Source organism: Aptenodytes forsteri, unplaced genomic scaffold (genome assembly GCF_000699145.1).
Source record: "Aptenodytes forsteri isolate BGI_AS27 unplaced genomic scaffold, ASM69914v1 Scaffold112, whole genome shotgun sequence".
Lineage (NCBI taxonomy): Eukaryota > Metazoa > Chordata > Aves > Sphenisciformes > Spheniscidae > Aptenodytes > Aptenodytes forsteri.
The window spans coordinates 1009205-1036744 of record NW_008794883.1 but is presented as its reverse complement, the minus strand read 5'-3'; the positions used below and the strand labels follow the sequence as shown (position 1 = coordinate 1036744).

General features: G+C 38.0%; 1 protein-coding gene across 5 annotated transcripts in view; it reads left to right on the top strand.

Moving 5' to 3' along the window:
- NEDD4L (neural precursor cell expressed, developmentally down-regulated 4-like, E3 ubiquitin protein ligase) overlaps positions 1–27540 on the top strand; it is a 168033-nt gene that overhangs the window by 71060 nt on the left and 69433 nt on the right. For 4 of the 5 annotated variants that reach the window (XM_009274737.1, XM_009274736.1, XM_009274735.2 and 1 more), the window contains one exon: positions 26989–27039. The exons of the other annotated variant lie outside the window; for it this stretch is intronic. Coding sequence is in view for 2 of the 4 variants with exons in the window: in XM_009274735.2 (XP_009273010.1) it covers positions 26989–27039 (51 nt within the window). In the remaining 2 variants the exon portion in view is untranslated. The remainder of the gene's footprint in view (positions 1–26988; positions 27040–27540) is intronic. 5 annotated transcript variants of the gene reach the window in all.

The following is a 27540-nucleotide window of genomic DNA, read 5'->3' as shown; positions in this document are numbered from 1 at the left end:
CAAGATTGTCTGCTTCTGCGATTATCAGTCTTTCTGCGTCATTGGAAGAGTTTTAAATTCTCACATATTTTAAAGTAAAAAATTATTTTGGTTTGTTCATATATTGGCAACGCACTGCAGATTGTCTGCTTTGTCTCCTACTCTAGATAAAGTGTTATTCAGCTCTGGGGAAAAAAGAAACAAAACAAAACCACTCTGAACTGTAAATTGAGCTTTCTCTGAACATACTTCACTGTGGGAAGGATTCAGTAAATGAATGCTACCGAGTGAAGGAAATGTGCTGAAGATGGTTGTTCATCTAAAAGGACAATCTACTCTCAGTAAAAGGTTGCTTCTATTTGCATAGCAACCATCAGGGAAGAAAAACTGTTTTGAAGGAGACATGCAAATCTATCTGCATTTTCCTGGTGTTACTCAGGCTGATACACCTTTGAAAAGGCAGACTTTGCCATTTGACAGTGAGATATTAATGTACTTATATTTGCTTGATTTATTGATTTGCATTCAGAAATATGTTGAAGATTTTCTCCTGATCCCGGGATGAAAGGTATTATGGCATTATGGTTCAGTAAGCACCTCAAAGATAGACATTTTATTTTAAGACTAATCTTCTGATTCTGAATTTTAGAAAACAAATCTGACACCAACTCTGTGATTACTTTCATCTCTTAACGTATGTCCATTGAATAGTCAGTCTCCTTGTTTCTGATGTTGCTGCCCTTTGTGCTCTCCAGTCAGTTGTGTGCAGTCACATGTACAGCACTAAAAAAGAACAAGTAAAATGAGGAATATTAGGAATTATAATGGAAGTAGAGTTTAAAACATAATTAATTATCAGTTTGGATGTAATCCAGGGCCTAAATAAGCTTTTGTGAGTCAATTTTGGGAATAAAAATTTCATAATGAAATAAACTATATTTCCATTTTCAAACGATTACCATTTCTTTGAAGTGAGGCTGTATACTAGCAACTTCTGAAAGTTTTTAGTAATACATGAAGTATGAAATGCAAAAAAAGCAGCTACAGTTTGGTGCTTAAAGCCAAAACCCAAGGGGTTTTCAGAAATCAGTTAATTTGTGGTGACGTTATTTGAGATCTACTACATGGTATTAATTTACTGTATTAAAATGTTTGATCTTAACTGAGCAAGTGAAATAGAATTTTTTGTTCTTTGCAGGTGTGGGCTTTGTGGGTAATGATACAATAGCCCAAGTATGGGAAGACCTTACAGTAACCGTTTAGATGTGGGAAACTGGTCTTAATAGATTTGGTTTTGTCTGACGTCACCATTTTTTGATTATCTTTTTGGCCTTGCAACATCCACCCTGATGCGAACATATTATATGAAAGCAAACCTTACCTGCTTTATATTTAGTAAGAGAACTGAAAATAAAACTGTGTCTTACTGTTGCCATCCCCACAGTAAACTTTGTGGTGGTTTTATTTTAGGGAATTAGTTTTGCGTTGTGCTGGTTTTTTGATATTTAGTTTTCTGTTAACTTAGGAGAAATTTAAAAAACAGGGTAGAGAAGGATTTCTGTAAAGAATTTGGTTGCTCTCCCTATATAGACTTGTAAATACTGTGAATTTGGTGCAGTTAACTAACTGCCCAAGGTTGCAGAGTGTATCTGTATGTAAAAATGTAAAATATTTTGATTTTCCATTAAATAGATGTATCTTTATCCCACAGGAGGACCTGATATCTTTGAAATTTATCAAACCTGTGTAATTTTTCCTGATACTAAAAACTGGGTGTTATTACAATACACGTCTAATTTATTACTTATTTGGAGTTACGGAGTATAATCTTAACTTAAACAGTTCCTCTATTATAAAGCTAAGAGCACATGGAAACAAGGAAGGCGGATAAACTTTCTAACTGGGGGGTATGCAAAAAGGTATGTCTCTGAAAGCGTTATGCAGGAGAATGCCTTCCTTTCCTATAGGAAATCCCAAGTCTATGAGTACTCTTTGCAAAACACACAGTCTCTGGGAGCTTGCGTGTGACCTGTTCCCTGTGCATGACTTAAATATTTGATTTTTCTTTTTTTAAACATCTGTTACTATCAGCATTTGTTAGTGATTTATTTGTTCTGTGACCCCACCGCACGCTGCCCTGATACTGTTCACTAAAGAGCAGGAGCTGGGGATCTGCGAGGTGACAGAGCAGCAATTGCGGATGGAGAGAACGTTCACTGGCGAGTTTATGCTGTGCTGTTTCGGGCAGCAGTTCCACATAAACTACCTCTCCTGTCCCCAAATTGCTGAGCTGTCTGCCTGCTTTTCAGATTTGTTTTTGTCTTGAGCAGCGAGTTACAGCAATGCTGGATTGGGCAGGTGACATCAGTTGGATTTCTTGTGTCAGATGCCAGCCAAAACAGATGCGGGAAGAAGAGGGAGAAAAGAATTTGGAGTCGTCAGTTTGCAGCGCCAGCTCCATTCTCCATGGAGCTGATGTGTGTGTTTTCCTTGTGTTGTGTTCCCTTCCACAGCAAATGCAGTCTCCTTCAAATGAGTTTCTGTAAGCTTGGAGTTGGAGAGAACTCTTTCTTGCCTTTTGTTATGTTCCTGAATTTTACGGGGATTAGCATTTCTGACCAAACATTTGCAGCAAATATTTCTGGAGTTCTGGCCTTCCTGCTTTTTGTTATAATCAAATTTTAAATATATAAACATCAACTCATTGTGTAGAATTTCAGGATACAAACAAAATAGATTGGTAGCTGATTTAAAAAAAATGTGCACAACATGAAACAAACTTTTCCAGGTTTTTTCCTGTGTTCTTTATTTTTCACTCTATGAGAGATTATATTACCAGTTACTCTACTGGGGTTTTTTTCTGATTGAAATTTAAATGAATAATTACCCACCATAAAGACCTTGCGGTAAATATAATTGACTGATCTACATGAATAGTAACTATTCTTTTCTGGAAGAATTAATTAAACAAAAATTCACATTATTCTAAGTTGAATTTTCGTAACTTCCTAAATTCCATCAGAAACAACATATATTAGAGGAAAAAATCATTGACCAAATGAAATAGTTAAAATTGGTATGTTTTTGGTTTTCTGTCGTAAGGTATAAGCTAGGGTAAGAATATAGATTGTTTGGAGGTTTTCTTTTGTATCAGCTTGTTAACTCTCCAAAAGGTCACTTCTGAGGAATAGTCTAGTAATAGCATAATTCATCAAACAATCCAAAGTATAAACTAAGACACTGCATTCTTCCTCTGTGCAAAATAGAATCCCAGTTGAAAAGGGGCTCCTGAACAAGTTCTTGTAGGGAAGCATGGGCATGTCTGTTTCAGAACTGGAAATGTGAAAGACCAGTAAGTCAACATAATCTTGGCTGTCCTTTCCCTTAGGAACAAATGTGTTACTTCTAACCTTTAAAATTTAGCAGGTCTCAAAGTTTTTTGTCTCGGCAGGGAAAAAAGTGATGAACTTGTATTGGTATAAATGATCATTCATTTAAAGAAATTAAGAAGACTAGTTAACTGTCCACTAATCAGCATTTCAATGCCCTCGACATGAAGTAGTTTTCTATTTCTCTCTGGTCAGTGCATAGCCGTGTTTCTCCTCAGTGTCCTAATAAATAACAGGTATAATGCATTCTTGTGTCAGATAAACTTGGCATTTAGAATTCTTACAATCTATTTTGTTTTTTTTCTTAACATTAGAAAAATTATTAAAGCAAAAATATTACATCAAGTATTGCCAAGTCTAATGCCTTCTTGAACATAAGCACTACTCGGATCAGATGGTTGAAAGAATGTACTTAGTACCTTTGGAAAATCTGATCTGAATAAACGTCAGTGTGCTTTCTCTGATTCTGTTACTGCTGTCTCATTTCTCTGCCTCCTGATACTTTCACAACTTTTTTTTTCTTTGTCTCTGTTCTCTTTTGTTTAACCTCAGTCTAAGATTCTTCCATCAGCCACATACCTAAAGTACTGCATCATGGTCCAAGATAAACATGTTGATGGGTCCTAATGTAATATAACTGAATACTTAGAGAAGGTGCTTAATGTGACTTTTGCTCCCTTTCATCCCTGGCAATTTATAGGACACTTGCACATCATTTAGGAGGAACAGAATTTTCAAAGTACTGCTGGAGCTCTAGCATGTAACTTTTAAACAAAAGCCTGATCCTACATTTTTACTGAGGCTGACTTCAATTGCAGTTTTCTACAATGTTGCTAATAAAGATGCATCTTCAGCTTCTCCAGACTAAGAGAGAATTCAGCTTTCAGGTGAAGAAGCTGTAATTCTGGTAGCTGGACATAACCGATATGCTCTCAGTGGGAACTGTAGCTTGTATAAATGTTAGTTGTTGTTTGTCTGCCCATACAGCCAAGTATTTTATTAAGAGTTCACAAGGGGTCAGATAAACATTTAGTGGCTTTCAAAAACTGTCTCTGGTCATTTGAGTACGTTGTGTTATGTGGTCAAGTTACAGTGAATTTCAAAGCACTGTGGGGATTACTGGTCTTTCAGACTGCCTTGAACTGTTTATAGTGGCTTATGCCCAAGTGTATAGCATGTTTAAGGAGAGTATGAAATAGCAGAAATCAGTCTGTCTACTGAATGGAAAATTGGGGACTTTTATTTCGCCTTGAGTCATGTTTTGTTATATTTTACTGCTACTTTGAAATTAGTACGGTAGTGTACATATTGAGGAAGACGAATTCAGGAATACTATTCAGTAATAAAGGAATATTACCTCAGTGTAATGATGTGTATGTGATGGATGATTAAAAATCTGATTGTTCTTCAAGAACTTTTTTTGCACCGTTGAAATGGTTCTTTGCTGCAGAGTTCTTTGCTTGAAAATTATTCTAATTTATATGGAGAAAGCCAGCAAATTTCACCAGAAATTGTGGAAGAGCAGCTGCAGAGAGAAGAATCAGTAGTTAGAAAATTTACGAAGTACACTCTTTTGCTTGCTCACATACCTGTATGCAGACTATATATACATTATGCCTTATGGAAGTGATGCCCCACTAATCCCTCTATTTTCTGAGCTCGTTATTAAAATAGCAATTCCGTTTTTGACCGATTTTAAGAGAAAGAAATTGACTTCTGGGTTTTTTCAGTTTTGCCCATGTTCAATTCCCATAGAAGTCACAGTCTTAACATTTTTCAAAGGCAGCTGCATTCCAACAGGCTCTAAACCTCTCCGTGATTTCCCCCTGCCAAATCTTAGTGTATGGTCAAGACAACATAGGAGAAGATTACTGTCATGCTTTTCAGCTGCCTTCTTCAAGAAGTAGCAGGAGGCAAAAGTTAACGTGTTTTGCTATCCTATTGCTGATCTTTCAGCATGGTTGCAAGAGTTGCATACATTCTGTATCTTGAGCTCTTATATCTTTCAGATCTCAGTTGCTGCAGTTCTCCAGGGTATATTATAAGCATTGGAATAGATTGAGAGGGAATATAAATCCCCCTAGTACACTAGAGCATTTATAGTCTTACAGTACTTAGCTTTTCTGAGGGTTATATTTCTTAATTGCTTTCTGCCAAGAAAGCACATATATAGAAAAATTGGTCGTGACAGATGTATAGTGAAATCCGGAAGTCTGAATAAAGGGCTGAACGGCTGCTGATGAGGAAAAGAAACAGAAAAAGTAGGACATCTCTGAGCAAAAGAAAAAGGTAGGATAAGTAGATCAGCGAAGAGGAGAAAAGAAGAAATGGTAATAGAGACAATAAAAGGTCTGTGTCATTTGAATGGTTCATAGAGTCTGCAACACAAGGCAATGTTAATGAACAATTTGCCAGCTAATTTTCCTCTTTTTAATCTGCTTAATATTGTACACCATAGCAGAGTTTCCCAAGCCTACCTCACTTGCTTACCAGTATTAGCAGAAATAGTTCCCAATTACAGTTATACTTCACTTTGGAAATCCATTCGCTGTAATTTTGTGAATTACTGGTTTTTGAGGGTGAGCTATGTGAGCTGCAGTACTTCGTAGTGAATAATTCTGAAAGGAAGTAAAATATATGTTTGCTAATACACAAGGAGTGTGTATAACTAACTTCTGTGGGGAAGGTTGCAGAATTCATGTGTTGTGAGTGCAAGGTCCTGCATTTATGGCAGCTAACTTTAAGCACTTAGCTGACTGAGAAACGCAGTTACTGGAGGTGTTTGTCATCGTTAAAGGTCAGAGCAGATCTAAAAATCTGTTAATCCGACTGAACTGCATCTCTTCACTGACAGAGGGAGCTGAAGGCAGCTGACCTTCTGTGCTGGAGGTCCAAGTCAGCTAGAACGAAACTTGACGTAGGTTCTCAGTCTTTTAGACCTTTGCCAGCCTGCACATCTGAAAGAAAAAATGCATTTCTCTGACCTTTAATTGGACCGCATTGAATCCAACAATGATGGGATCTGATACTTCCCATTTAACTGTATTTCACAAGTTTTTGTGAAATGTCGTAATTGTTTAATCATTTTCTTCACATGGTCACAAAAAGGTTGTTAGTGTTTTCTGTGTTCCACACTGCATTCATTTATCATGATTTTTCTACATTATAAACTTGGAATTTCAAGGTCGTACCCCACCTATATTACTAGTTGTATGATTCCAAGTAGCTGTCAGTAGGTTGTGTGTCAGTTCACAAATACTGTGTGTTGTAGTATGCTTCTGTGCATCCTCCCCGGGGTCTGCCCTCTCCCAGGCAAGAAGCAATGCTAAATATGAGTCTGAGCAAATGAAGAATTTTTGGGCCTCTGTGAAAGTTCCAAGTAAAGTGCAGCTGCGTACTTTGGAGAGACACCAGCCTTCCTTCCTTGGAACAGTCCTCCTGTTGTAAACCTGGTTTCATTTTGCTCTCTGACTTTACCAAGTTAGCCTCTCATCTAAAATTTTTCAACTTTGAATATCATTGTTTTCTAAATTCTGTACCTTTTTATAGACAGAAATACAGAATTTGAATAAAGTTTACTCTCATAGATATGAGGGATAGTGATTCCGTAGTGAATCCTCCTGTGCAGTCTCAAACATATTCACAGTATGAAAAATGCTTTTGCCTCTATTCCCAGTGGCAATACATATTTAATTTTATAAAGACAGCAGACACAACTTTGAGGGCAAAAAGTATTGGGGGCACTCGGTAAAAAGTTTTAGAGCCATTAGAGTATTAATGGAAAGAATAATGGTAGGATAATGGTAGATTGCTAAGATACTGTCCGCAATGTTTGATTCTTCCTATCTTGAAACACCCAAGAATTTCAAGCACAGGTTTAGTAAACTGTTCTTGGAGAGGCCTCTAAGTCCGAGTAGTATGCTTTTGGCAATTTAGTAATTCCTCAGCTATTAAGACATGTGCACGTGTTTGTGTTACATACCATTTGCTGGAGCACTGCATGTACGCTATGTACATTACTTCTGCTTCATAAAACAAACATTTCTTTGTTGTTTTGAAGAGCCAACATTTTCCAAACCTGACATCAGGAGAGAACGTTACTTTCTTTCATTATTTTCTGACTCTGTAAGTCAGGTAAGGAAGGCTTGAGGACTTTGAGCAGAGGGGAGCGATCACCTCCCTCGACCTGCTGGCAGTGCTCTGCCTAATGTGGCCCAGGAGGCTGTTGGCCGCCTTTGTTGTGAGGGCGCATTGCTGGCCCATGGTCAGACTGGTGTCTGCCAGGACCCCCAGGTCCCTCTCTGCAGGGCAGCTTTCCAGCCCCTCAGCCCCCAGGCTTTCCTGGGGAATGGGGTTATTCCTCCCCAGGTCAGGACTTGGCATATCCCTTTGTTGAACTTCGCGAGATTCCTCTCTGCCTCTCTCTCCAGCCTGTCCAGGTTCCTCTGAATGGCAGCACAGCCACCTGGTCTGTCAGCCACTCCTCCTAGTTTTGCATCATCTGCAAACTTGCTGAGGATGCACTCTGTCCTGTCATCCAGGTCACTCATTAAGACGTTGAACGCTATAGGACCCGGTATCGATGCCTAGGGTGTACCGCTATTGGGCTGGCCTCCAGCCGGTGGATGGCTCGAAATTTTGACTGCTTGCAATGCTTTCATGTCCCAGAGAAATTAAAAAGATTTGACTTGTGCAAAGTGGGTTATAGCATCATGTCCTAATGCTGCTAAAATCTAGATACCTTGATTTAAAATACAGTCATCAATTAAGTTAGGTATATATGCAAGATTGTACTTCATGCAACTTGAAGTTACTTCATGTAACTCTGTCAAGAAAGAAGGGTTTCAGCAAGCGTAGTTTGGAAAACTGCTCTTACAGTGCGGCCCTTTTCATAAATGTGACAAAACCAGCATGAAGTAAACAGGTTAAGATTGGCTTACATTGTTACGTAGTTTTGCAAATTAACTATTGAAATGCGATACCTTTACATGCAGTCTGGTGATTTTGAATAGATGAACTGGTCTGGACAAGTTAGATTTCCTTATCTCTGTGCTACTCCCCTTACTGCAGCTATTATGGGGATGCTCTTCTAGCATCGTGTGCTGAAATTATTGATACAGATTGGAGAGGTCAGGTTTATCTATTATGTCATAGGGCAGATGATTGTACAAAATTGCCCCACTAGCTTACAGTTCTTACTGTTCCTTCTGCGCTAGTGGCTTCTTCTAATGCTGAAGGATGGAGAGATATTTGTCCCATCTTTTTTCAACCATGGAAACTTAGGTTAAAAGAAACATTACAGCTAAATGTCACTAACAGGTTAAGTGTATTCCATAATACAGCTGTGGTTGTCCAGCTGAATGCTTGTTGGTGAATACTTCACATTTTGCCATGAGAAACTTACACAGGCATTTCCTTCAGGAGTAGAGAAGGGTATAAACAAAACAAAAGCTGGTAGGAGTGACTTCAAATCAATACATAAATAAGGCTGTAGGAACTTACTGGTAAGGGTTCCATTTTTTGCCATATTTTTGTCTTCCATTTTGTAATTACAGATGAGTTTCTGTCATCAAGATCATACAACTCTCTCAGCATTATGATTCCAGTAATGGCTCCTTCTGTGTGGTGATTCCCCATCCTAATTTTAATGAGAAGCCATAAACTTACGGTTTCACTTGTTCATTTTAGTTTGTCACTAGTGTGCTTTCAGCTCTTGGGATGCAAGTGAAATCAGCTCATGCACGATATTTTGAATATTTTGGAACTTACTGGTGCTTACTTGATTATTGCATTGTGAATCTGTAGTCCATTTCAGTGTCGTCTTCTCACTGTGCCTTGCTGTTCATTCTTGAAGAGTTATAATGAAACTTCATAAGAAGATTATTTCATTTTTGTTCTGAGATTTTTTTTTTTTCAATAATTCCTTCATTTCTTGTGGAACAAGGGACAGAAACTGTCCTAACACATTTAATTTGTTCTAGACTTTCTACCTATTCTTTCACTTAGGCACATTGATTCTGTTCCTATTTTCTAAATCCTCTCACAACTCAGGCCTGTTTTAAGGATCTCTCAGGCATCAACTCCCTCCTCCTGCCAAGGCTACTCCTTTACTTATTCCCCATTTGGTCTGTTCAATATGTGAAGAAAAATGGACTCTCATCTTTTCAGAGGCTGTTTGTAATGCAGTAATACTAATAATAGCAGGTATTCGCTCTTGTACGTCACAGATACAGCCTTTTATAACTGTGACCCATGTTAGGGCGAGGAAATAGAAGTCTGTTTCTAGCACTCCTGTGTGTCATACATTTAATTATAATAGGGATCTAAATAGGAAGCCATTTTATTATAATGAATGGAATCAATCTTTAACTTGCTGTCTTTTCCCTGGCATCATCCAGAGTTTTTTTGGATGTTACTCACGTTTCAGGAATGCATCAGATCTTGGCATAGGTGCCCAATGTTTTTTAGTATGTTTAAATAAGCAGTGGCAATGCAAGAGAAATATTTTAGAATTTAAATAATTTATGCTTATGTACTGCAGCTTGCTTAGTCTGTTTAAGTAAGGATCTAGTTGTCGTGGTTGTCCATGCTTGCTAGGAAATAGACTATTTTCACTCAGCTGTGACAATCTTGGAGCACCTACACGATGTCTTTTATTTCTAGTTTGATTCATGAAGGGCCTCTGTCTGCATGTTACATGTTTTTATCTTGTCAAAGATCAGTAGTCTTGAGCAAGCATGCACAAGTGTATGTAATATCCTGGGAACCAATTGTGCAGTGTCTCATCGTTAACAATCCTTAATGGATGGAAATGATACCAGAGGGTTTACAGTAATTAAGTCTTAAAGTAAAAGTTTAGTGGGCATGGTGGTGTTGGGTTGACGGTTGGACTCGATCTTAGAGGACTTTTCCAACCTTAATGATTCTATGATTCTATGATTTAAAAGTTTTAACGTGATAGATCTGGTTGAATGAGAATAAATTCATTCTGATCTGCAGCAGTATTCTAGGGGGTATCATTAATACATATAGAATAATACATACAAATCTATTGGAGTCTATTAATATACCTGATGTACCCTGTTTTTTCTTTACTGTTTCCAAGTTGTTACAAAGCATTGTAAATTGACAAATTTAAAAAAGCTAGCCCATAGTTGGAAGGCATTGCTCACATTAATGTGTCCCCACAACAGACTTGACTTTGCGTTAAGAAAGTATTATGGAAACTAAAATATAACTGACACTGTTCTTGCATTAAGTTTCTGTGAACACTATTAGAGGAACAGTAAGTATTTATTTATTTTTGTACAAATGAATAATGGAAGATAATTGTTTAGGAAATAAAACTAGTCTTTGTATTTTGCTCTACCTTCACTTAGAGATTTGGAATAGGAAAAAACACTACCACCAGAATTTATTCCACTTTATTCTATGGTTAAACTGTATGCCTTACAGTTGAACACAAACACTGAATAATTTTATATTACTGTTAGATAGTAAATTCTGTCCCCAAATCAAAATTTCATGTAGAGCCTCTATCAGCAGAACTATTTGTAAAAATGAATTAAAAATAGAAAATACCGAGTCCGAAACAAATTATACATTCAACAACAAAAGTTTGCAATGTAAAATATTTTTTCTAAAATACCTTGCTTTCTAGAAAGAAGTACTGAAACATCTTTATTTTTTTATAAAAATCTTGACTGTTTTGTGTCACAAAAAGAAATAGTGAAAAAATAGATGAAAAATTTTAAACCCAGTATTCAGATATATTGTTGAAAAATGGAAGATAGTATTTACATACTTAAAGAATCTGACAGAAGCAACTCAATAAATCATCTATGCTCTCAAGTCACCTGTTATTAGTTAGGAAATAAACTTATTAAAGGTACTGTTATCCTGAATGTCATTAACAACACGTTGGGTCAGGCATTAAAAAAAGAAATCAAGACATTTAGGATGAAAGTAATTTTACCAAACTTCAAGTATCTAGACATTAGGCATTTTGTGATCCTTGTCAACAAGGATCTGGTTTTGGTCAGTAGAAAAAGACATGCCCTATTTGTTTTGGGCATTTGCCTTAGTATAAGGGTGATTCCAAGCCTTTGGGTTAATAAGCTTGTTCTACAGAAACACAAAGTTTACACTATTTATTTAGGAGTTAAATTTTCTAGTTGCATCCTTACTATACCGGGGAAGTTAGTAACTCTTTTTTTTTTTTTTTTTTTTTTTTTGGACACGACCAATTTGCAACCTGCATATGAATAACTAGTATCCCTTAGTTGTGATCACCATATGTGATAGAACTAGGAGTAAAAGCCAAATGATTTGTGCATTTAATGTGTCAGCTTCTGTACCATTGTTTTTAGTCACTCACTGCACTTCCTGCTCTCGTGCCCTGCACTGCACAATGGAGAGGCTGCTTCTTGCATGTGCTTTATTTTGTCTAAGAAGAGTGTTAGAAAGAAGAGCAAGTGGGTTAAGCACCAGTGAATGTGATGGGCTGGCTGGCATTATCAGAAGTTGGTTTCTGGTATGTTTTGTGCCATAGTGCAAAGTAATGCTTAGCATTTCCTTCAAAGTGCAGCAAAGGGGAAGGAAAACTTTTTTTATGTGTTTAAGAAAGATGCAGTCAAATTGTACGTACTGAAGGTACTACCTAAAAAAGTTTTTAGTCAGTTAAACGTTTGAGTTGTTGCTGCCCATTTTACACTTCTGCCTTCTCTCAGTCTGGCATGAAGTCAAACGATTGCAGGTTTGAAGCTTACAGAAAAGAGAAGAGCACAGTATGGACTTCTTTAAGATAGAAGGTGCTAACAGTACCTTTTCTGTGAATTCATATCTAACACAGATAAGGTAGTCAGATTTGTGAAATCTGGAGAGGATGTTAATAAGGAATCTCGGTATTTGGAGAGGCTGGAAGCAGACAGGGTATCTCTGATTTGCTATTGAAAGAGCTCCCTGTGAAGGCAGCTTTGGTAATGAGAAAAACATTTTACAGTATAATGCCTTTCCAAATACGAAAGCAGTTAGTAAGGACTGATGTAACTACTGCTCCATGTTGATTGTGCTTTTAAGAACTCTAAGTTTAGATTTATGAATATTTATCTATTTTGTCAGTATTTGGAATACAATTTAAAATGCCACCTTTATATAAAAGTTCTAATAATTAATTCCAGTAGTAATAAACTTGTAATTAGTTCTAATGTAATGATTTCTAATCTGATAATTTTAGTGTTAGCTATTCCTCCTCTTGCTTTTAGTTCCTACTTTGTCATGTCTAGTGCAGAAAAATATAGCATGAGTTCTGTATGCGGAAAGCTTAGCCTTACTGTTTTTTGTTATAATAATGCAATTTTAATAAAAGCTTGGTACAGGAATAATTTTACAAGGAAGAAAGTGTTTCATTTGGTCTAAAATGCAGAATCAGTGACAGTTTTTTATTTTAAGCTATTTTTATCATGGTTGTGGAAGGAAGGAGAGACTGCAAGTACAGTTAGACAAATTAGTTAATTAGACTGGTATATGAGGTTTTCTCCTTAACTGAAGCCAGAGCTTAAGGTTCTGTTGCACAAATCTAGGTGACTGTGTTTGAAATACACTGGAACAATAATCATTTCAGGTATCACCACAAAAGTAATCTTTGAATTCATGTCTCGTTAAATGAGATTTTTCAGTTAAACTTTTGCAAATTCTGGGGAGAGTGACTTTTTTCTTATATGTTACTCTAAAGTGATAACCATGTTTAATTTCAGCTCAGATTTTAAGATATGACCTTTCAAACCTTTAATTGGTTAGAACATTTTTGATTAAGAATAGATTAGTAAAAATCTTTTTGGCCAGGTTGCATAGATTAACTGTAAAAGTATAACAAGTTGCCATTGTTATTAAATGGAAAAATGGAATTTTAGTTATGCTTGGGAGCTAGGAAGTACTGATGAAAATATTTACTTAATAAAGGAGAGGTTACACTGGCAACTGACAGAATTCCTTTAAGTTTATATAAATGAAAAGAGTTTTGTTGCAGTTCAGTTAGTAAGAAGAAAGAAAAATTTCTGAAACTTGCAAACTAAAAATTTAATTTTGGTATTCCTTTCATCAAATGATAAATGAATATAATAAAATTATCATTGTAGCTTTATTCATGCAAATGAGATCAGGGAGTTGATATGCCTTAGGTGTAGAAAGACATCTGTGATGGCTAATTATTTTAGAGTTTTGTTGCAGTTCAGTTAGTAAGAAGAAAGAAAAATTTCTGAAACTTGCAAACTAAAAATTTAATTTTGGTATTCCTTTCATCAAATGATAAATGAATATAATAAAATTATCATTGTAGCTTTATTCATGCAAATGAGATCAGGGAGTTGATATGCCTTAGGTGTAGAAAGACATCTGTGATGGCTAATTATTTTAAGATTATAGTCAAAAGCATTTAAAGATGCCTGTGCTTTCTTTCAATTAATAAAATCATGTTTTGCTGCTAGTTTTCAAAAAAATAATTAAAAAATACTTATATGAACACAAATCCTGTGTTTGTTTTTTGGGGTCCCTTTCATTTTTAAAGCCTTCAGTAAAAGTGAAGTTCAGTGTTTTCCCCATTCAGCTACCTTATAAATCTAAGGGCTCTAGGAGTTAAGAGACAAATTAAGGAAACTGGAGATCCAATTGTATTTGTGGGGAGAAGAGAATATATGTGTCTTAGTTTGTCATTTCTTCTGTTGTTTTCTTTAAAGACATTCTTGTTGAGGAGGACAAAGTGATTGATTTTTATTGTGTTATCCTTAAAAATATTTTTAATGCAACAATGGCTTCCTATATTAGAATAATTGCTCTTACAAAATGAATGCTGGTTTTGTTCATAAAGTAACAAAAACAGGACATTGCTACATTGTTACATCACTGTAATGTGTTTCTGTGTTTGCTAATTAAGGGGGAAAAAGAGCTCTCTATCAAGGTAAAATATGTGATTTCATGTAGTTTTATCTAAAGGTAGCAGGTATTTTTTGCTATTGGGTTGGTATTGTTCTTTTTGGTATATGCAACTCTGTTGTATTTATGGTGTGAAAATTTAGTGGTATATAAGTGAGACAGTCTTTAAAACTCCCGGAACGGTTTCCCTGGCACTTGGCAGTGATGGTACATCATATCTCAAGTGCAGGGCTTAAGTAATGCATAAGTAAAATTTGCTTAATTCTTGCTTAATTTTACACTTTGTATTCTAACAATTTGGCTGCTGAATTTGCTCAGTGGTGGTAATTGCCTCTTTACAGTCTCATGTTTTTCTTTGCCGGGTTGGTTTATTTTGCCAGTTTCTCCCAGCTTAAACTGTGTCATTAGCTTTTGGCGTTTAGAAAACATCAGCTTAAAGCTTGGTTGTATGTCCCCAAAGCCTCGTGTACTTCTGCACCTTCAGGGGATGATTTACACTGACATACTGATCATTCTTTGCAACTAAGGCTGCCAGTGTTAAAATTGTCCCATAATGATAATAGCCCCTCAGCCTTGTTTGGTTACGTGACAGGGCACATTGCTGCAGTGGATTGCACTACGTGACTTTCTCACTCCCCCAGCTCCAGGAGCTCCTGGTGTTAGGCATGAAAGAAAGACGAGGAGCTCAACAACAGAAAATAAAGATTTGACCCATAGGCACCCACAGGACATGAGATCTGACTTTATAATACAAAACATATTGTATTTTTTATTATCTAGCTCTGTTTGCAGCTTTAAGGTCTCGCATTCACATGCCTCCAGTGCAACCCAGTTAGAATTGATGAGTGCAGCGCAGAAGTGTGCGTGCACAGAGTTCTGCAGTCTTTTCCATGCATTTACCTCTCCATCCCATACGTTTGTGATGGAGCACTGCTGGGAGAGGATGATCTCAGAACAGTTTAATATCACACACCCTTTCTCATCGCCTGACCCTGGAAGTGCGTCCCATCAGATCACTGCCTGCACAGGTACCTATGTTGTGATACAGAGCCACCAAATTATGTTCACATGGGTGTCCTTCATACAACCATTCTTGTCACATTAGGTATTAACCACTAGTATGTCAATGATTTGAAAAGTTTGGAAATAACATAGCTGTAATTTATTTAGAACAAATTTAAATATAAGGTGGGCTCTGAACCTCATCAGACTGTTTCTGCCATCAGCCCTGGATAGTCCAGGCCCTAATAATTTAGGCACATAGTTGTGTGCTGAAACATAGTGCAGAGTGTTTGTGGTCTGAGAAGAGTGTGGACTTCGAGTATTTTACTTTAAGCAGAAGCTGCAGGGATTAAAAAAACAGTAAAATTTACTATAGGGATCATGTCACCCAGCTCTGAAATCAAGCAATATCTGGGTTGGAATGTGGCATCTGTTTAAACAGTGCACAGAAATAGTACACAACAATTTTTAGGTCAGGAAGCTGGGAACATCATGATCAACTGAAAATGCCAAGGGAATCGTAGGTGGGTGGAGTGTTATTACCCAATCTGGTATTTGGCCAGGGAACCAAAACATCTCTGAAAACCTCTGTGGGATTGTTGATAACCACAGCTGATCGGGACTCACCTCCACATCACAGAGGGGTGTCAACATACAGCAGTACAGATTCTGTTGTATCTTTTAATTTTTTTTCTTTTTGCATCTTTCCTGTCTCTCTGTCCAGTGCTTCAATTTCACCTACAAATGTTGATGAGGCCTCACTCCAGTGGTTTGCAGGTGTTGCTGGTTCTCAGGCCAAGGCAACCAACAGCACGTTTGCACACAGGTGTTCAGTGGGAACCCGTTTGTTCCAGATAATTACTAACACATGTCTGTCCTACCCCTCCTGCTCTGGCTCCTTCCTCTGTGCTGTACCATCCATCCTCCTCAGTTATGCCAGTGGAATTATTAATAGAGTCACATAGTGAACTAGATCAGGCAATTAATGTTCTGTTTTTAAAGCCAGCTTAATTTCTTGATCTAGTTCATGTGAGCACAATGGGAGGTGCAAGATACTACAGCGCCACGGAGGAAACAAGCAGAAAGCATGGGATCAGGAATGACTTAATCTGCTTTGGCACTAAATGCTAATTGCAATGATTGTAAATGGGAATTTCATTGCATGGATTGGAACTCTTACATCAGTCAGTCCTTCATCTAAATTATTTTCTTGTTTATTTACTAAATGACCGGATGCAGCTGTTGATACGCTACTTTTACAATATCATGTGAATACCTGAGTCACAGTATTTCACAATCATATGTCTGCATTGATACTGTAACAACATTTAGATGTTTGAGGTACTACAAATATAGCTTGTAAACCAGTCAAAGCATCCTGGCTGTTGACTTTTTAGATTCATGTCACTGACATGAATTCATTGACATGGAAATAAAGTCTTAAGATCTGCAAGAGTGAGTTGTGCATTTGGCATAACTAAGTACATATTTATCAAGTTTTGCTGCATAGTCAAAATGCCTTTTTTTTTTTTTACTGCTGTTTGGACATTGTAAAATTTTCAGGCACTTTCAGAAGTTCGTGCTGCATTACTTGTGATCAGTTTTAACAACATGGTATATTGTTGTGTTTTTAGAAACAGGAAGGTTTTCAAAAGTACAAGACCCAGGGCTATTGAGACAGTTGTCAGTGATTGAAGTGCATCTTAGGGGTCAGAAGATGCAACACAGGATTTCACCAATTTGACCTATTACTAAATTGCAGCGTTAAAGTCTTGCTTGGGAGGAGAATTGTGTATATTAGGAGTGTGTGTTTGTATACACATGTGGGGTTTTGTAATAGTATTTTTCTGTTGATTAGGATTTTTTTTCTTTTCAAGTTCCTCTAAGACATATCAATTGAATGATAATGTGTTAACTTAACCACTGGCTGCTCCCAGACCTTACGTGGAAATATATATGAATAATCATTATGAAGATGCAAGATGAAAATAAAAACATAAACCAGAAAGGTACATGTGAAAAATCAGCAGGGAAGTGTATTTAAAAAACCACTAACAGGGAAATTACCTACTAGAGGTTGCCTGACATACTTGAGTTAAGCAGTTAAGTTTGAAGTAGGTCTTGAGTGTCTGGACCTGGAAGCCTCTGCATGAACACAGGTTTTAGGAGAGAACTGCAGTTGCATGCTGGGCAGTCTTTCAATGTAGTATGCCTGCAGCTGGTCAGACATGACCATACCGTCTTATCCAAACTAAATTAATTAAAAAAGAGGATTTTTCTTCTGCTTAGTAGTCACAGAATCACTGAATGGGTGAGGCTGGAAGGGGCCTCTGGGGATTGTCTAGTCCACCCCTTGCTCAAATCTGGGTCAAACAGAGCAGGTTGTCCGATTGGGTTTTGAGTATCTCCAGTGATGGAAAATCCACAGTGTCTTTAGGCAGCCTGTTCCAGTGTTTGACCAGTCTCACAGTAAAGAAGTTTTATATTATGTTTAAATGGAATGTCCTGTGTTTCAATTTCTGCCTATTGCTGCTTGTCCTGTTGCTGGGCATTGCAGAGTCTGGCTTAACCCTCTTTACTCCCCCCAGTCAGATATTTATACACATAGCTAAAAAGCTGAATCCCTGTTGTCAATACCAGCTGCGGCAAACAGTTGTTGACCTACAAGATCTGTGCACTCCTCCTGGAGATCCTTCAAATCATTCATGCAACCCGTTGATGAAAGTCCTGACTGACCTATTTTGTACCTCTGTTATCTTCTGAACTTCTAATTTCTATGTAGGCTGGAATAAAGCTAAGCAGACTTAAGCTGCCTGTAGTAGTTACTCATATGCTCAGCCATTACTCAGATCTTGTCTTACTTTGCAATGGTTACTGTAATATCCTGTTTCATCTTACAGTGAATACTATATTTAGGCATACTTAAAGAATTAAGATTAAATAATGTATTATTTAATACATCTGAGGTAATATTTATCTTTTATTCCAGAACTGAAATAAGCAGGTACTCCTGCAAGAACGTGTCTTGTAAGAAAATGTAAGGGGAGGAGGACTTTCATTGATACATGCTTATCTAGAATCTCACACATAGTGAGTAATGTTGCAGTTTTACTGGGGATTTCCTTCTCCGAAGAGCTGCTCTATCTGTGTGACCCTTTTTCAGACAAATTAGTATGTCTCTTGTTCTTGGAAGATTATCAGAACCCTTCTTGAAGCGTTGTCTTTCTGAATTTGAGATTATTCTGTAATTTTGTTTAAAAAATCAGCTGTCAATTATTAAGGGTCTGTAACAGCTTAACTGTTAGCTATAGACACTTTCCCTGCTGGAAAACAACAAAGTTAAATGTTTGAAATTAAGATAAATAGAATACTTTATTCATACTTTTTCTTTTTAAATGTGACTCCCATTTTGCATCAGTACCAAGTAAAATTGCAGTGCATGTATACAATCCTAAGTTTCAAATAGATTTTCATGTTTTGTACATAAATGTTGATGGATGCTTTCCTTTCTATACTTTTTACTAGACTAAGGGCTTTTAGGGTGGTGTAACTTTATCCCAGGCTTTTCTTACTGGCTTTGCAGCTTGGATATATATCAAGTTGCAGACTAATTTTTACATGCATTTGGACTTGCGAGTGTCACCTTGTCACCTAAATCTCACATGCTGAACAGTTGTTTCACATTGTAAGTTGTTTGGCACAAGTTAGAATTTTAAAGTAGTTCTGTTGTTTTTTCAAGCTTTTTAAGTCACTGACTACTAATGACACTTAATAGTAATGAAGTGTTTTCTCATGCCATCGCCTTTAATGATGGCTATCTTCTAATTTTGATCTTTAATGATACCATAGGTAAAATACAGACAAACTTTACTACATAGTAAAATCATACATACGTTTACTCTGTTCTACATCTATTTTAAACTAGTATCTTTTTTCCTTCCAGCAGTTATTAGTTATGCTACTTGTTCTTATCCTCCTTGATTGCACATATCTCCTTTTCTGTATTACCTTTCTAAATTAAAAGGAAAATCAGGTGCCTGAACCTTGCCACTCCTACTGCTCCCAACAACAGTACCTAATTCTGAGTCTTACTTTTGGAAGTGAAAAGTAATTATGAGTATGCAAGTGTAAAGTCCAGTGTAATGGTTCCTTAACGCAAAGTCTGTGTGTGCTGTGCCTAAGAGGAAGCAATCTGTTGACCTTGAAGTTTCCTGATGGTTTTTGGGAGGTGGGATGGGAGGGAATAGAAGGCATCAAGGAAGCAGTGAATCATTCTTTAATTGTTGGTTTTTCTAAGCTTCTACTACTGTCTGTACTGGCTGTCTGAGATACGTACAAGGCTTGAGTGGTTGATAGCGAAATACTTCCTCCTGTTGGCTCTCACCATGCAACTTTAGTCCTTCTTGCAATGGGGTGGCATACCTGTGTGCAATCTTTTTGGGTTTGCAGTTGGATTTTTGTGACTTTTGGCTAGAATGGGTGGTTAATTTTTTTCTGCTTGGGACTTCTGGGAACTTTGAGGGCCTGTGTTGAGTGGTTCTTGTACTGCATTTTATTAAATTTGCTCCTGACCATTTCAGCAGCTGTTTGACTTACTGAATTTTTGGTATTGTTTTTTGAGGTGAGTGATATTCAGTGATCGATATAACTCGCAGATTGAGCTGAAACATTTAACATTAGATTATGTTTTAATATAGAATTGACTCATTTGAGTATTGAAGCAGTAGTGTCTCCCTTTATTTCCCTTATGTTGGACATTGCTTAAAACAAATGTATTGTGCGGGATGGGTTCCATGAACCTCAACAGGTTGAGCATCCTTTTTCCCATTGTAATTTGCTGGATAGCTGAGATTTTGTCTACACTTGGGATTCAGTGATAGTGACCAGGTTTCACTGTAATGTCTGTGTTGATGTAACGGTTAACTCTCACACATTCAAGAAAATTCAGTGTACAGAATACCTAACATGACTGATGTGTTCGAGCACACAGAAGACAAATTAAAGGATTCTTGCATTAATACTGCTTTTCTACAAGATCAGTGCGTAAATAAACTAGATAGTTGAACAGATTTGGGTTTCCTAAATAGGCAGGATGTGTTTATGTCTCTGCCAAAAAATAGAAGTGATTACCTTTCATTTTGAGAGAGCTAGCAGGAAAATAGGACAGTATTTGAAGTAATGAGATTTTACATCCTTCGTAAAACTGCATAAATACCAGATTTTAAAAATAATACTTGTTTACTAACTCAAATAGTCATGAGCTTTTTTGTTACTCTCAAGTATCATTATTCTAAAGTGGGGTTTTGTCCTCCTTTAATTCCAAATTAAAATGGATGGTGAGGAATACTTGTCGGTTTGTGATGTGGGATGCAAAATAAAAATAAAACTTTCTGGGAGTCTATTCTTCACCAAGGAGATTGGTTCGTCTTTTCACTGACTTTCTTATCTTCAGAAGTAAATGTACTAAACCAACCAAACAAAACCCTTCTGGCAAGTGGTCGTTTGGAACAGAGGATGGCATAACTTCTAAAAATTGCTCTGGAGTGTTAAAGACTAAATAGGAAAGTTTGGGATAGCTTTTGTTATACTATGTCTTAGGATTTGCAGCAAGAGTGTTACGAAGTATCTAAGATATGCCTCTACCCCTCCCTGCCGTGTGCTTTCCCTATCTTATCTGGCCCATGCAGAAGCCACGTTACAGATATTTAAGCAGGGGTTGGCCCCTCCAAAAGGCAATGCATGCTGGCAGTTTTATTGTCCCTTTGTGGTCCTTCCCAGCTGTGTAACTCGTGCAGGGCCTTACTTAGATGTTTCACACAAACAGACACAACAGTCCAAGCAGCACGCAGTCAGGGTCCTGCAGGGATCCTGCTGCTTGCAGCCTGGCAGTCGTGGGTGAGGTGAGGGCAGAGCAGCTCCAGGCATTATACATCCGTGGTTGCTGCCGGAGCATTCTAAAGAGGAAGTCATATGTTGAGAGTAACTATTTCTGACAACTCCAGGTGGTCATTAAGATTTTCTCATAAACCTGAAACAATGAAACTGGCAGTGAAGATTTTGCTGGCAACTGCAGTCTCTCTCCAGTGAACTAACTTTTCCTTCTGTTTACTGCTTTAAAAAATTAAATAACTGCTTGCCTTCATATAATGTTATATAATGATCTGTATAAAATAAAGGTTACAATGATACATATAAGCATCATTTCCTAGCCAACAGCTCTGAAAAATAGTTCAGTAATTCTGATTGGTAAAATCTGTTTCAAGTTGTAGGTTGATAAGCATCTGCATCCTGTGTCTTTACCGTTAAGAGTGGATTACGCACTGTCTTGGGAGGGGGGGAAAGATCAGACTTGAGCAAGAATTAGCAGTGTGATATGCGACTAAACAGTCAAGCTTGTGGATCACATAGCCCTTTTTATTTTAGTGAGAAGGAGGTTCTTGGAACAGATATTGTTGTAATGAGAAATGTGAAAAATAAGGTACTAGAAATTCAATACCTGTTAGAGATGGAAAAAGGTTCATGTGGCTTGTGAGGTGCTTTCTGGAAGCAGGAAACCCCAAGATGAGAGTGCCTAAATATTAGAAATGTGGAGGCCTGCAAGACAAAATTCTCTTCACAGAACAAAAATGTCCTAAAATGCTAAATATGAATATACTACCCCGCCCAAATAATTTTTCTTATAAATGTATGTGTATAGTCAAGTGTTGCATAAAGATTCAGTTTTACAAGAACCCTAGTCCTGGTAAAGATGACCGTATTCATGCTAGGAGTAGCTGAGGAAGTAATTTTTTTTTAATTGTCACTGCAGCTCACTGGCAGAGCCAGGCTAGAACTAAGGATTTTCCAGTTCCACTCTAAACCACAGACAAACAAATTTTTTTGGTTCAGCTGCTTTTAAGGCAGAGTTTACTTTTTACTCCTGAAAACTTGGTCTGGGTAGAAGGGAAGACTTTTAACATCAGTCTGGAATTTGCACAGTTCTTAGAGCCCAGTTTACCATTGTGGCTGTAGCCACAGTCAGGCTGCAGAGCATTTGGAAATACCAGATAAAATCAGTTATTCAGTGTAGATGCAGCAGTTCTCGTGATTCCTAGGTATGTTAAAATCAGATAAATATGTGGTATACTTACAGCATTTCTACGTACAGAATATATCAGATATCTCAGGCTTGGTACTTGCATGTAAGTCACCTGTGTGTGTGTGTGTCTGTTGAGAAATACCCTGAGGGAACTTTGTAGACTCATCTCTATGTCCCCACCATCTGCACCAACCCATGGTGTGGCTTCCTCCCCATCTCGGGTGCAGAGGAAGGACCCTCTTCCCCACATATATAGTGAAACTGCATCTCTGTCTGGTCACAGTTCTGTTTCTAACCAACCTGAAAATTTTCTGTGTCCATGAGTCGTGTTTTTCTTGAACTAAAAGCTGCATGAACAGGTCTAGAAATAGCTATATATTTTCTTCTGAGTAGTTGATATTTGAGTGACTGTATTGAAGCAGGAGGCGGAAGGTACTTGGTATTTGCCAATATTAAGGGAGAAGTATGTTAATTCTCTGAAAGCAGTGCATGCTACCAGGTTTTTCCAGTAGTTGCTAGGAAGAAGATTAATAGTCAAAATTCTGTAATGAAAAGCATGCTACCAGGTTTTTCCAGTAGTTGCTAGGAAGAAGATTAATAGTCAAAATTCTGTAATGAAAAATCGGTTAGCTATTTTTACTTAAATTTGGAAAAAACACAGGCTCCTTGGTGCACATATTCTTTTTGTGTTGTTCCATGGGCATATAGCACAATAGTATGTGTCCATTCTTTGGGGATCACGGGACTTTATGCTATCTTTATAGTAGAAACAGAATTCTTATGATGTTATCATACAAAATATGAATTTTAATGTTAAACTTAATGCTCTGCTATGAGAAATATGTAAACTTGGCTTTGGAGCAGCAGTATGCACTTCCTGGAATTCTGTGCATAGCGTAGTTATAAATAAGCAGCAGGTTATTTGGGAATCACTAGGACTGATATCTGGTATCATAAACAGTATCTGGGAGAAATTGTTATCCCTGACAGTTGATTTTTTGAAGAATGCAATATGCTTTATTTTGAAAATTCATATCTTATTAATGAATACCAAGTATACATTGAGCACAGTGACGAGCTTACAAAGCAAACACATATATGCTATTTAATTACTTTATACCTCATCTGTTGCCAAAATTTCATTCCTTTGACTGTTGTATATAACATTTCCAATCTAGATCAAAATGCTGGAATTCATCATGTATAGGTAAGATACTAAAATTATTGATAAGCGTAGGATTGTCAATATATGGTTTAAGCCTGGCTTTAAATTTTAAAGGGAGTTATCTTTTATCTGTGCATGTGTCTATAGCATGGGAAACATATATTTGAATTCAATTAAATAGGCTTTTAAAAATCTTTAGAAAAGTATTCCCCTTGTTCTTCAAGCTCTTAATAGAAGCTACAAGAATCAGTGTTTTCTGCTTCATTGTTATGTTTTATTAACTTAGTTGTCTGATGTATAACATCATGGTTATAGGGTCAATTTGGGATGGAGTAGCTGCAAGAATAGAACCACCCCATTCAGTGGCATAAATTTTAGATTTCATGTATTAATAAAACCTGGGTGTTGCGAGCGGGCGGTGCTTTCTCATCTGAGGTTTCTGCTTGACCCCCTGCGTGCGGGCACTCAGCAGAACGGACCGGGGCAGCCCTGGCCCAGCGGTGCCTGGTGCCGTGGGCTCAGGGACATGGCCTGTGTCGTCCCCGGCAGCCAGCCTTCGCTGGGTCGGTTCCACTCAGGCTCAGCAGCCTGCACCGCGTGGGACCCACGTACACACACCCCACCAGGGCCTGTTTCCTCTCTTCCCTTCTTCCCAGCTCCTACGGCACACCACCGGTGGCCTGCAGCGGAGGGGCTCCGGCTGATCTCTGTGACTTTCTCCCTGTGATGCAGATTGTTGGCAATTTCCTGGGTTACTACCACCCTCCAGCCTCCCTCCCTGAGCACGTGGCAGGGCTGTGGGGCTGCTTGCGGTGCGTCCGTGTTCCCCTGTTCCTCTCCTGCCCGTGCCACAGCCTGGGAGCCAGGCAGATGCCGCCCAGGCTCGTTCGGCAGAGCTTTCTGCTCGGCTTCCTCATGACAGGGATCTGTGGTCTGGCTGCTCCGGCCCGTACCAGCCTCATCTGGTCAGCGAGAGATGAGCAGATGCGGCCCGGGCCTCTTTTTGTCTGCGTGGTGCTTTTGGGTAGGTCTCCTCGTGACAGCTGTCCATACGGCCATGTCAATTGGTTACCCTGTGTTTAGAAAGGCCTGTGTATTTTTGATTTATGAAAATGTATCTGCACTTCAGACAATTTGTTTCAGGGTTGGCCACGTTTCAGGCCAAAATTATTGTAAGATGAAAGGTTTCCTCAATTGTGGGTGGATTGTGAAAGAAATAATAAGCACTGAAGGGAATTAAGAGTGTAGAGACAGCAGCGTGACATCCCTGCTATCCCTCTTTTGATCCCTTCTGTGAGGACCTTGCGTTCGCCTCAGGAGAGCTTTTACAGCCCTGAGGGTAAGCGTTTGGTTAACCTCTGAGGGATGCAGAGCAGGAGATGGTTCCTCCTGGTGAAGGGGTCAGAGGAGTGACCCCCTGGTGCCCCGTGATGCAGCTGTCGCTTCCAGGGAGGCTCAGAAGCTGTCCAGTTCCTCTGGGGATCTGGTTGCACAAAGGGAGGCTTGGGACTGTCTTCCCACAGCCTCTCCCTTCAACAAGAAATCACCTGGGGTGCCTCAGTGGTTTTGTGGAGTTTCTGGGTGGTGGAGACAGAAAGGAATTTCTCCATGCAGTGCCTGACTATACCATCTGTGCTTTTTATTGATTTTATTTCTGGGTTGCCCTCTGTTACTTACTAGCAGGGAAGATCAACTGATCTATGTGTATGCGATTCAAACAGGGAGATGGCCTGCATTTTTAGTTTGCGCCGGGTTGTGCTGAAGTTGGATGGATGGAAACAGCCACATTTTAAAGAAAAAGCACCCCTGAGATTTAGATTAATTGACAATAAAAGGGTAGCAGTGGAACTCTGCTCTTCAGGTGACACTGTTAATCATAAAAATTGTTAAATGATGAAGTAGTTTTGAGATGTCTCTAAGTGATAAAGATAACACCTGAGCAGTGCTTTAAAGTTATAATTTATTTAAAGCTATCACAGTCCATTCAGTACAGAAATATTTTCAGCTAGAAATGTTATATCTAGTGTAATTGAATATATAGATTGAACAGACATTATTGTTTGGTGAGAAAATTGATGAGAGCTATTTCTTTCTAGGCTTTATTGAGCTGTAAAGTAAGTGATAACAGTACAGATTTTCCCGCTCAAAGTTTATCCTTAGTTTGTCCACCTCTGCTGATATTTCATGTTCCTTTTTGTCAGTCTGTCCTTGTAAGTGGATTGCTAGAAGTGCGCTGAGGTATCTTGTGTGAATTTTTATGCTCTTTAAAGTGGTAGGTTTGAATGGGTGATTAGGCCACTGCATGCAGTCCAGTCTGAGCATCTTCAAGAATCACTGAGTATTGCAAAGATCAGATAGATCTTTGAACTTCTAGACCTTGAAGGGCTCTCTTTGTCCTTTCATCTTCATAGTTGTAAAATGGGTATGGAATATAGTTGGTGGAGTTATGAATAATGCTTCAAATACCCAGGAATAAAGGTATAGTTAGATGGAGACCAGGTCCCACAGTCAGCTTGTTGGTGGTTACCTTCGTGGGAGATGGTGCCTTTGGATTGTTCACTCTGAGAGAAGATGGTGATCGAACAGACAGTGAAGAACATGCAGAAAAGTAGTGTTTATCACTTCTATATGGACCTAACTGTGCATAAGTGAATTTGTGATGGTGCTGTGTGGCCCAAATGTTGGTATAACCACATCCACATGCTTAACCTGAAGCAGCGTATGAATGGTCAAGTCTTCAAGTGGGAAATACAGGATTACACAAAAGGCTGGTTATAAGGGTGTATAACTGTTCCTTACAAAGTATTCTGAATTAATGAAAAAGCATTCTTTAAAAAAACAAAAATGTTCCAATACTTTGGTTTCTGTTTGGTAAAGAGATAAAGCAAATTTTTATTTTGGGGAAAATTGTTTACAATTCATACAGTTCTATCTTCACTGTTTGGATGTTGGGTTCCCCTCCATTCTCCGGCAGATGTGCATATGAGGTTTTCCTTAAAAAAAAAAAAAGGAAAGAAAAAAGAAAAAGTCACCAAATTTTGACAAAAACATTTCAATGACATGGTGAACAGTAATTTCACTCTGCTTTTTAATGAATGTGGAGAGTAATTCATGGAAAAAGTAGATTATTACTTTGTGCTTTGAATTATGCATTGGTTGTCAGAAGAAACAGAATTTTGTCAGTACTTAACATACACACTGTGACTAAGGAGCCATTGTGGACTGTCACAGAAAATGCTCTGCTGAAATAGATAAATTGTAACAACAGATAATGTGCAATAATAAAGGGGTAGAAACCAGTAATTGCTAAAATAATGGTACTCAACCATCTTTATTTTTGCTTCATTGTGACTGGATTGATGTTTATAATTTTTTGCTTTTCTGATGTAAAGATGACCTTAGAGGTAAGGTCATCTCTTTCTGCCTTTTTTTTTTCTTTTTGACAGACTAGAGACGACTTCCTGGGTCAAGTGGATGTGCCACTTAGTCACCTTCCGGTAAGCAGTGCTTTTGTCTCAGCGTGCTCTTTTTTGTCATCACCAGATGTGAAAACCCCTGATGTTATGTAGAATTTATTTCCATAAGTAGTCTAATTAAATTTTCTTAAAGCAAGCATACCCAGCATAGCATTAGAGGCTTAAGGAAAATTGTTATGAGCAACAAAGCCCTACCGTGCACAGGAATTTGGAGAAATGGTTCCCTTTGCAAGGACAAGGAAGACAGTTGTTCTCTGGTATCTGTTAAATATCTCAACATCCAGGATTCACTTCTCATTCTGATTCTTTCTTAAAATCCTTGTCTGGTCTGAGTCAATTGATGAATGACATGGCCAATAGACTGGTTGTTTCTCACCATACCGTTGGTGATTATTGTCCTATTAATCTTCTGGCTTCTTCCTTTTCATGATTTTCCCTTACAGTTGAAACAGTTGTATTCTCCCTTAGCAAACTCTGTTTCCTCCAGAACTTTTGTTAAAACGTTGAAAAAACCTGCATTTT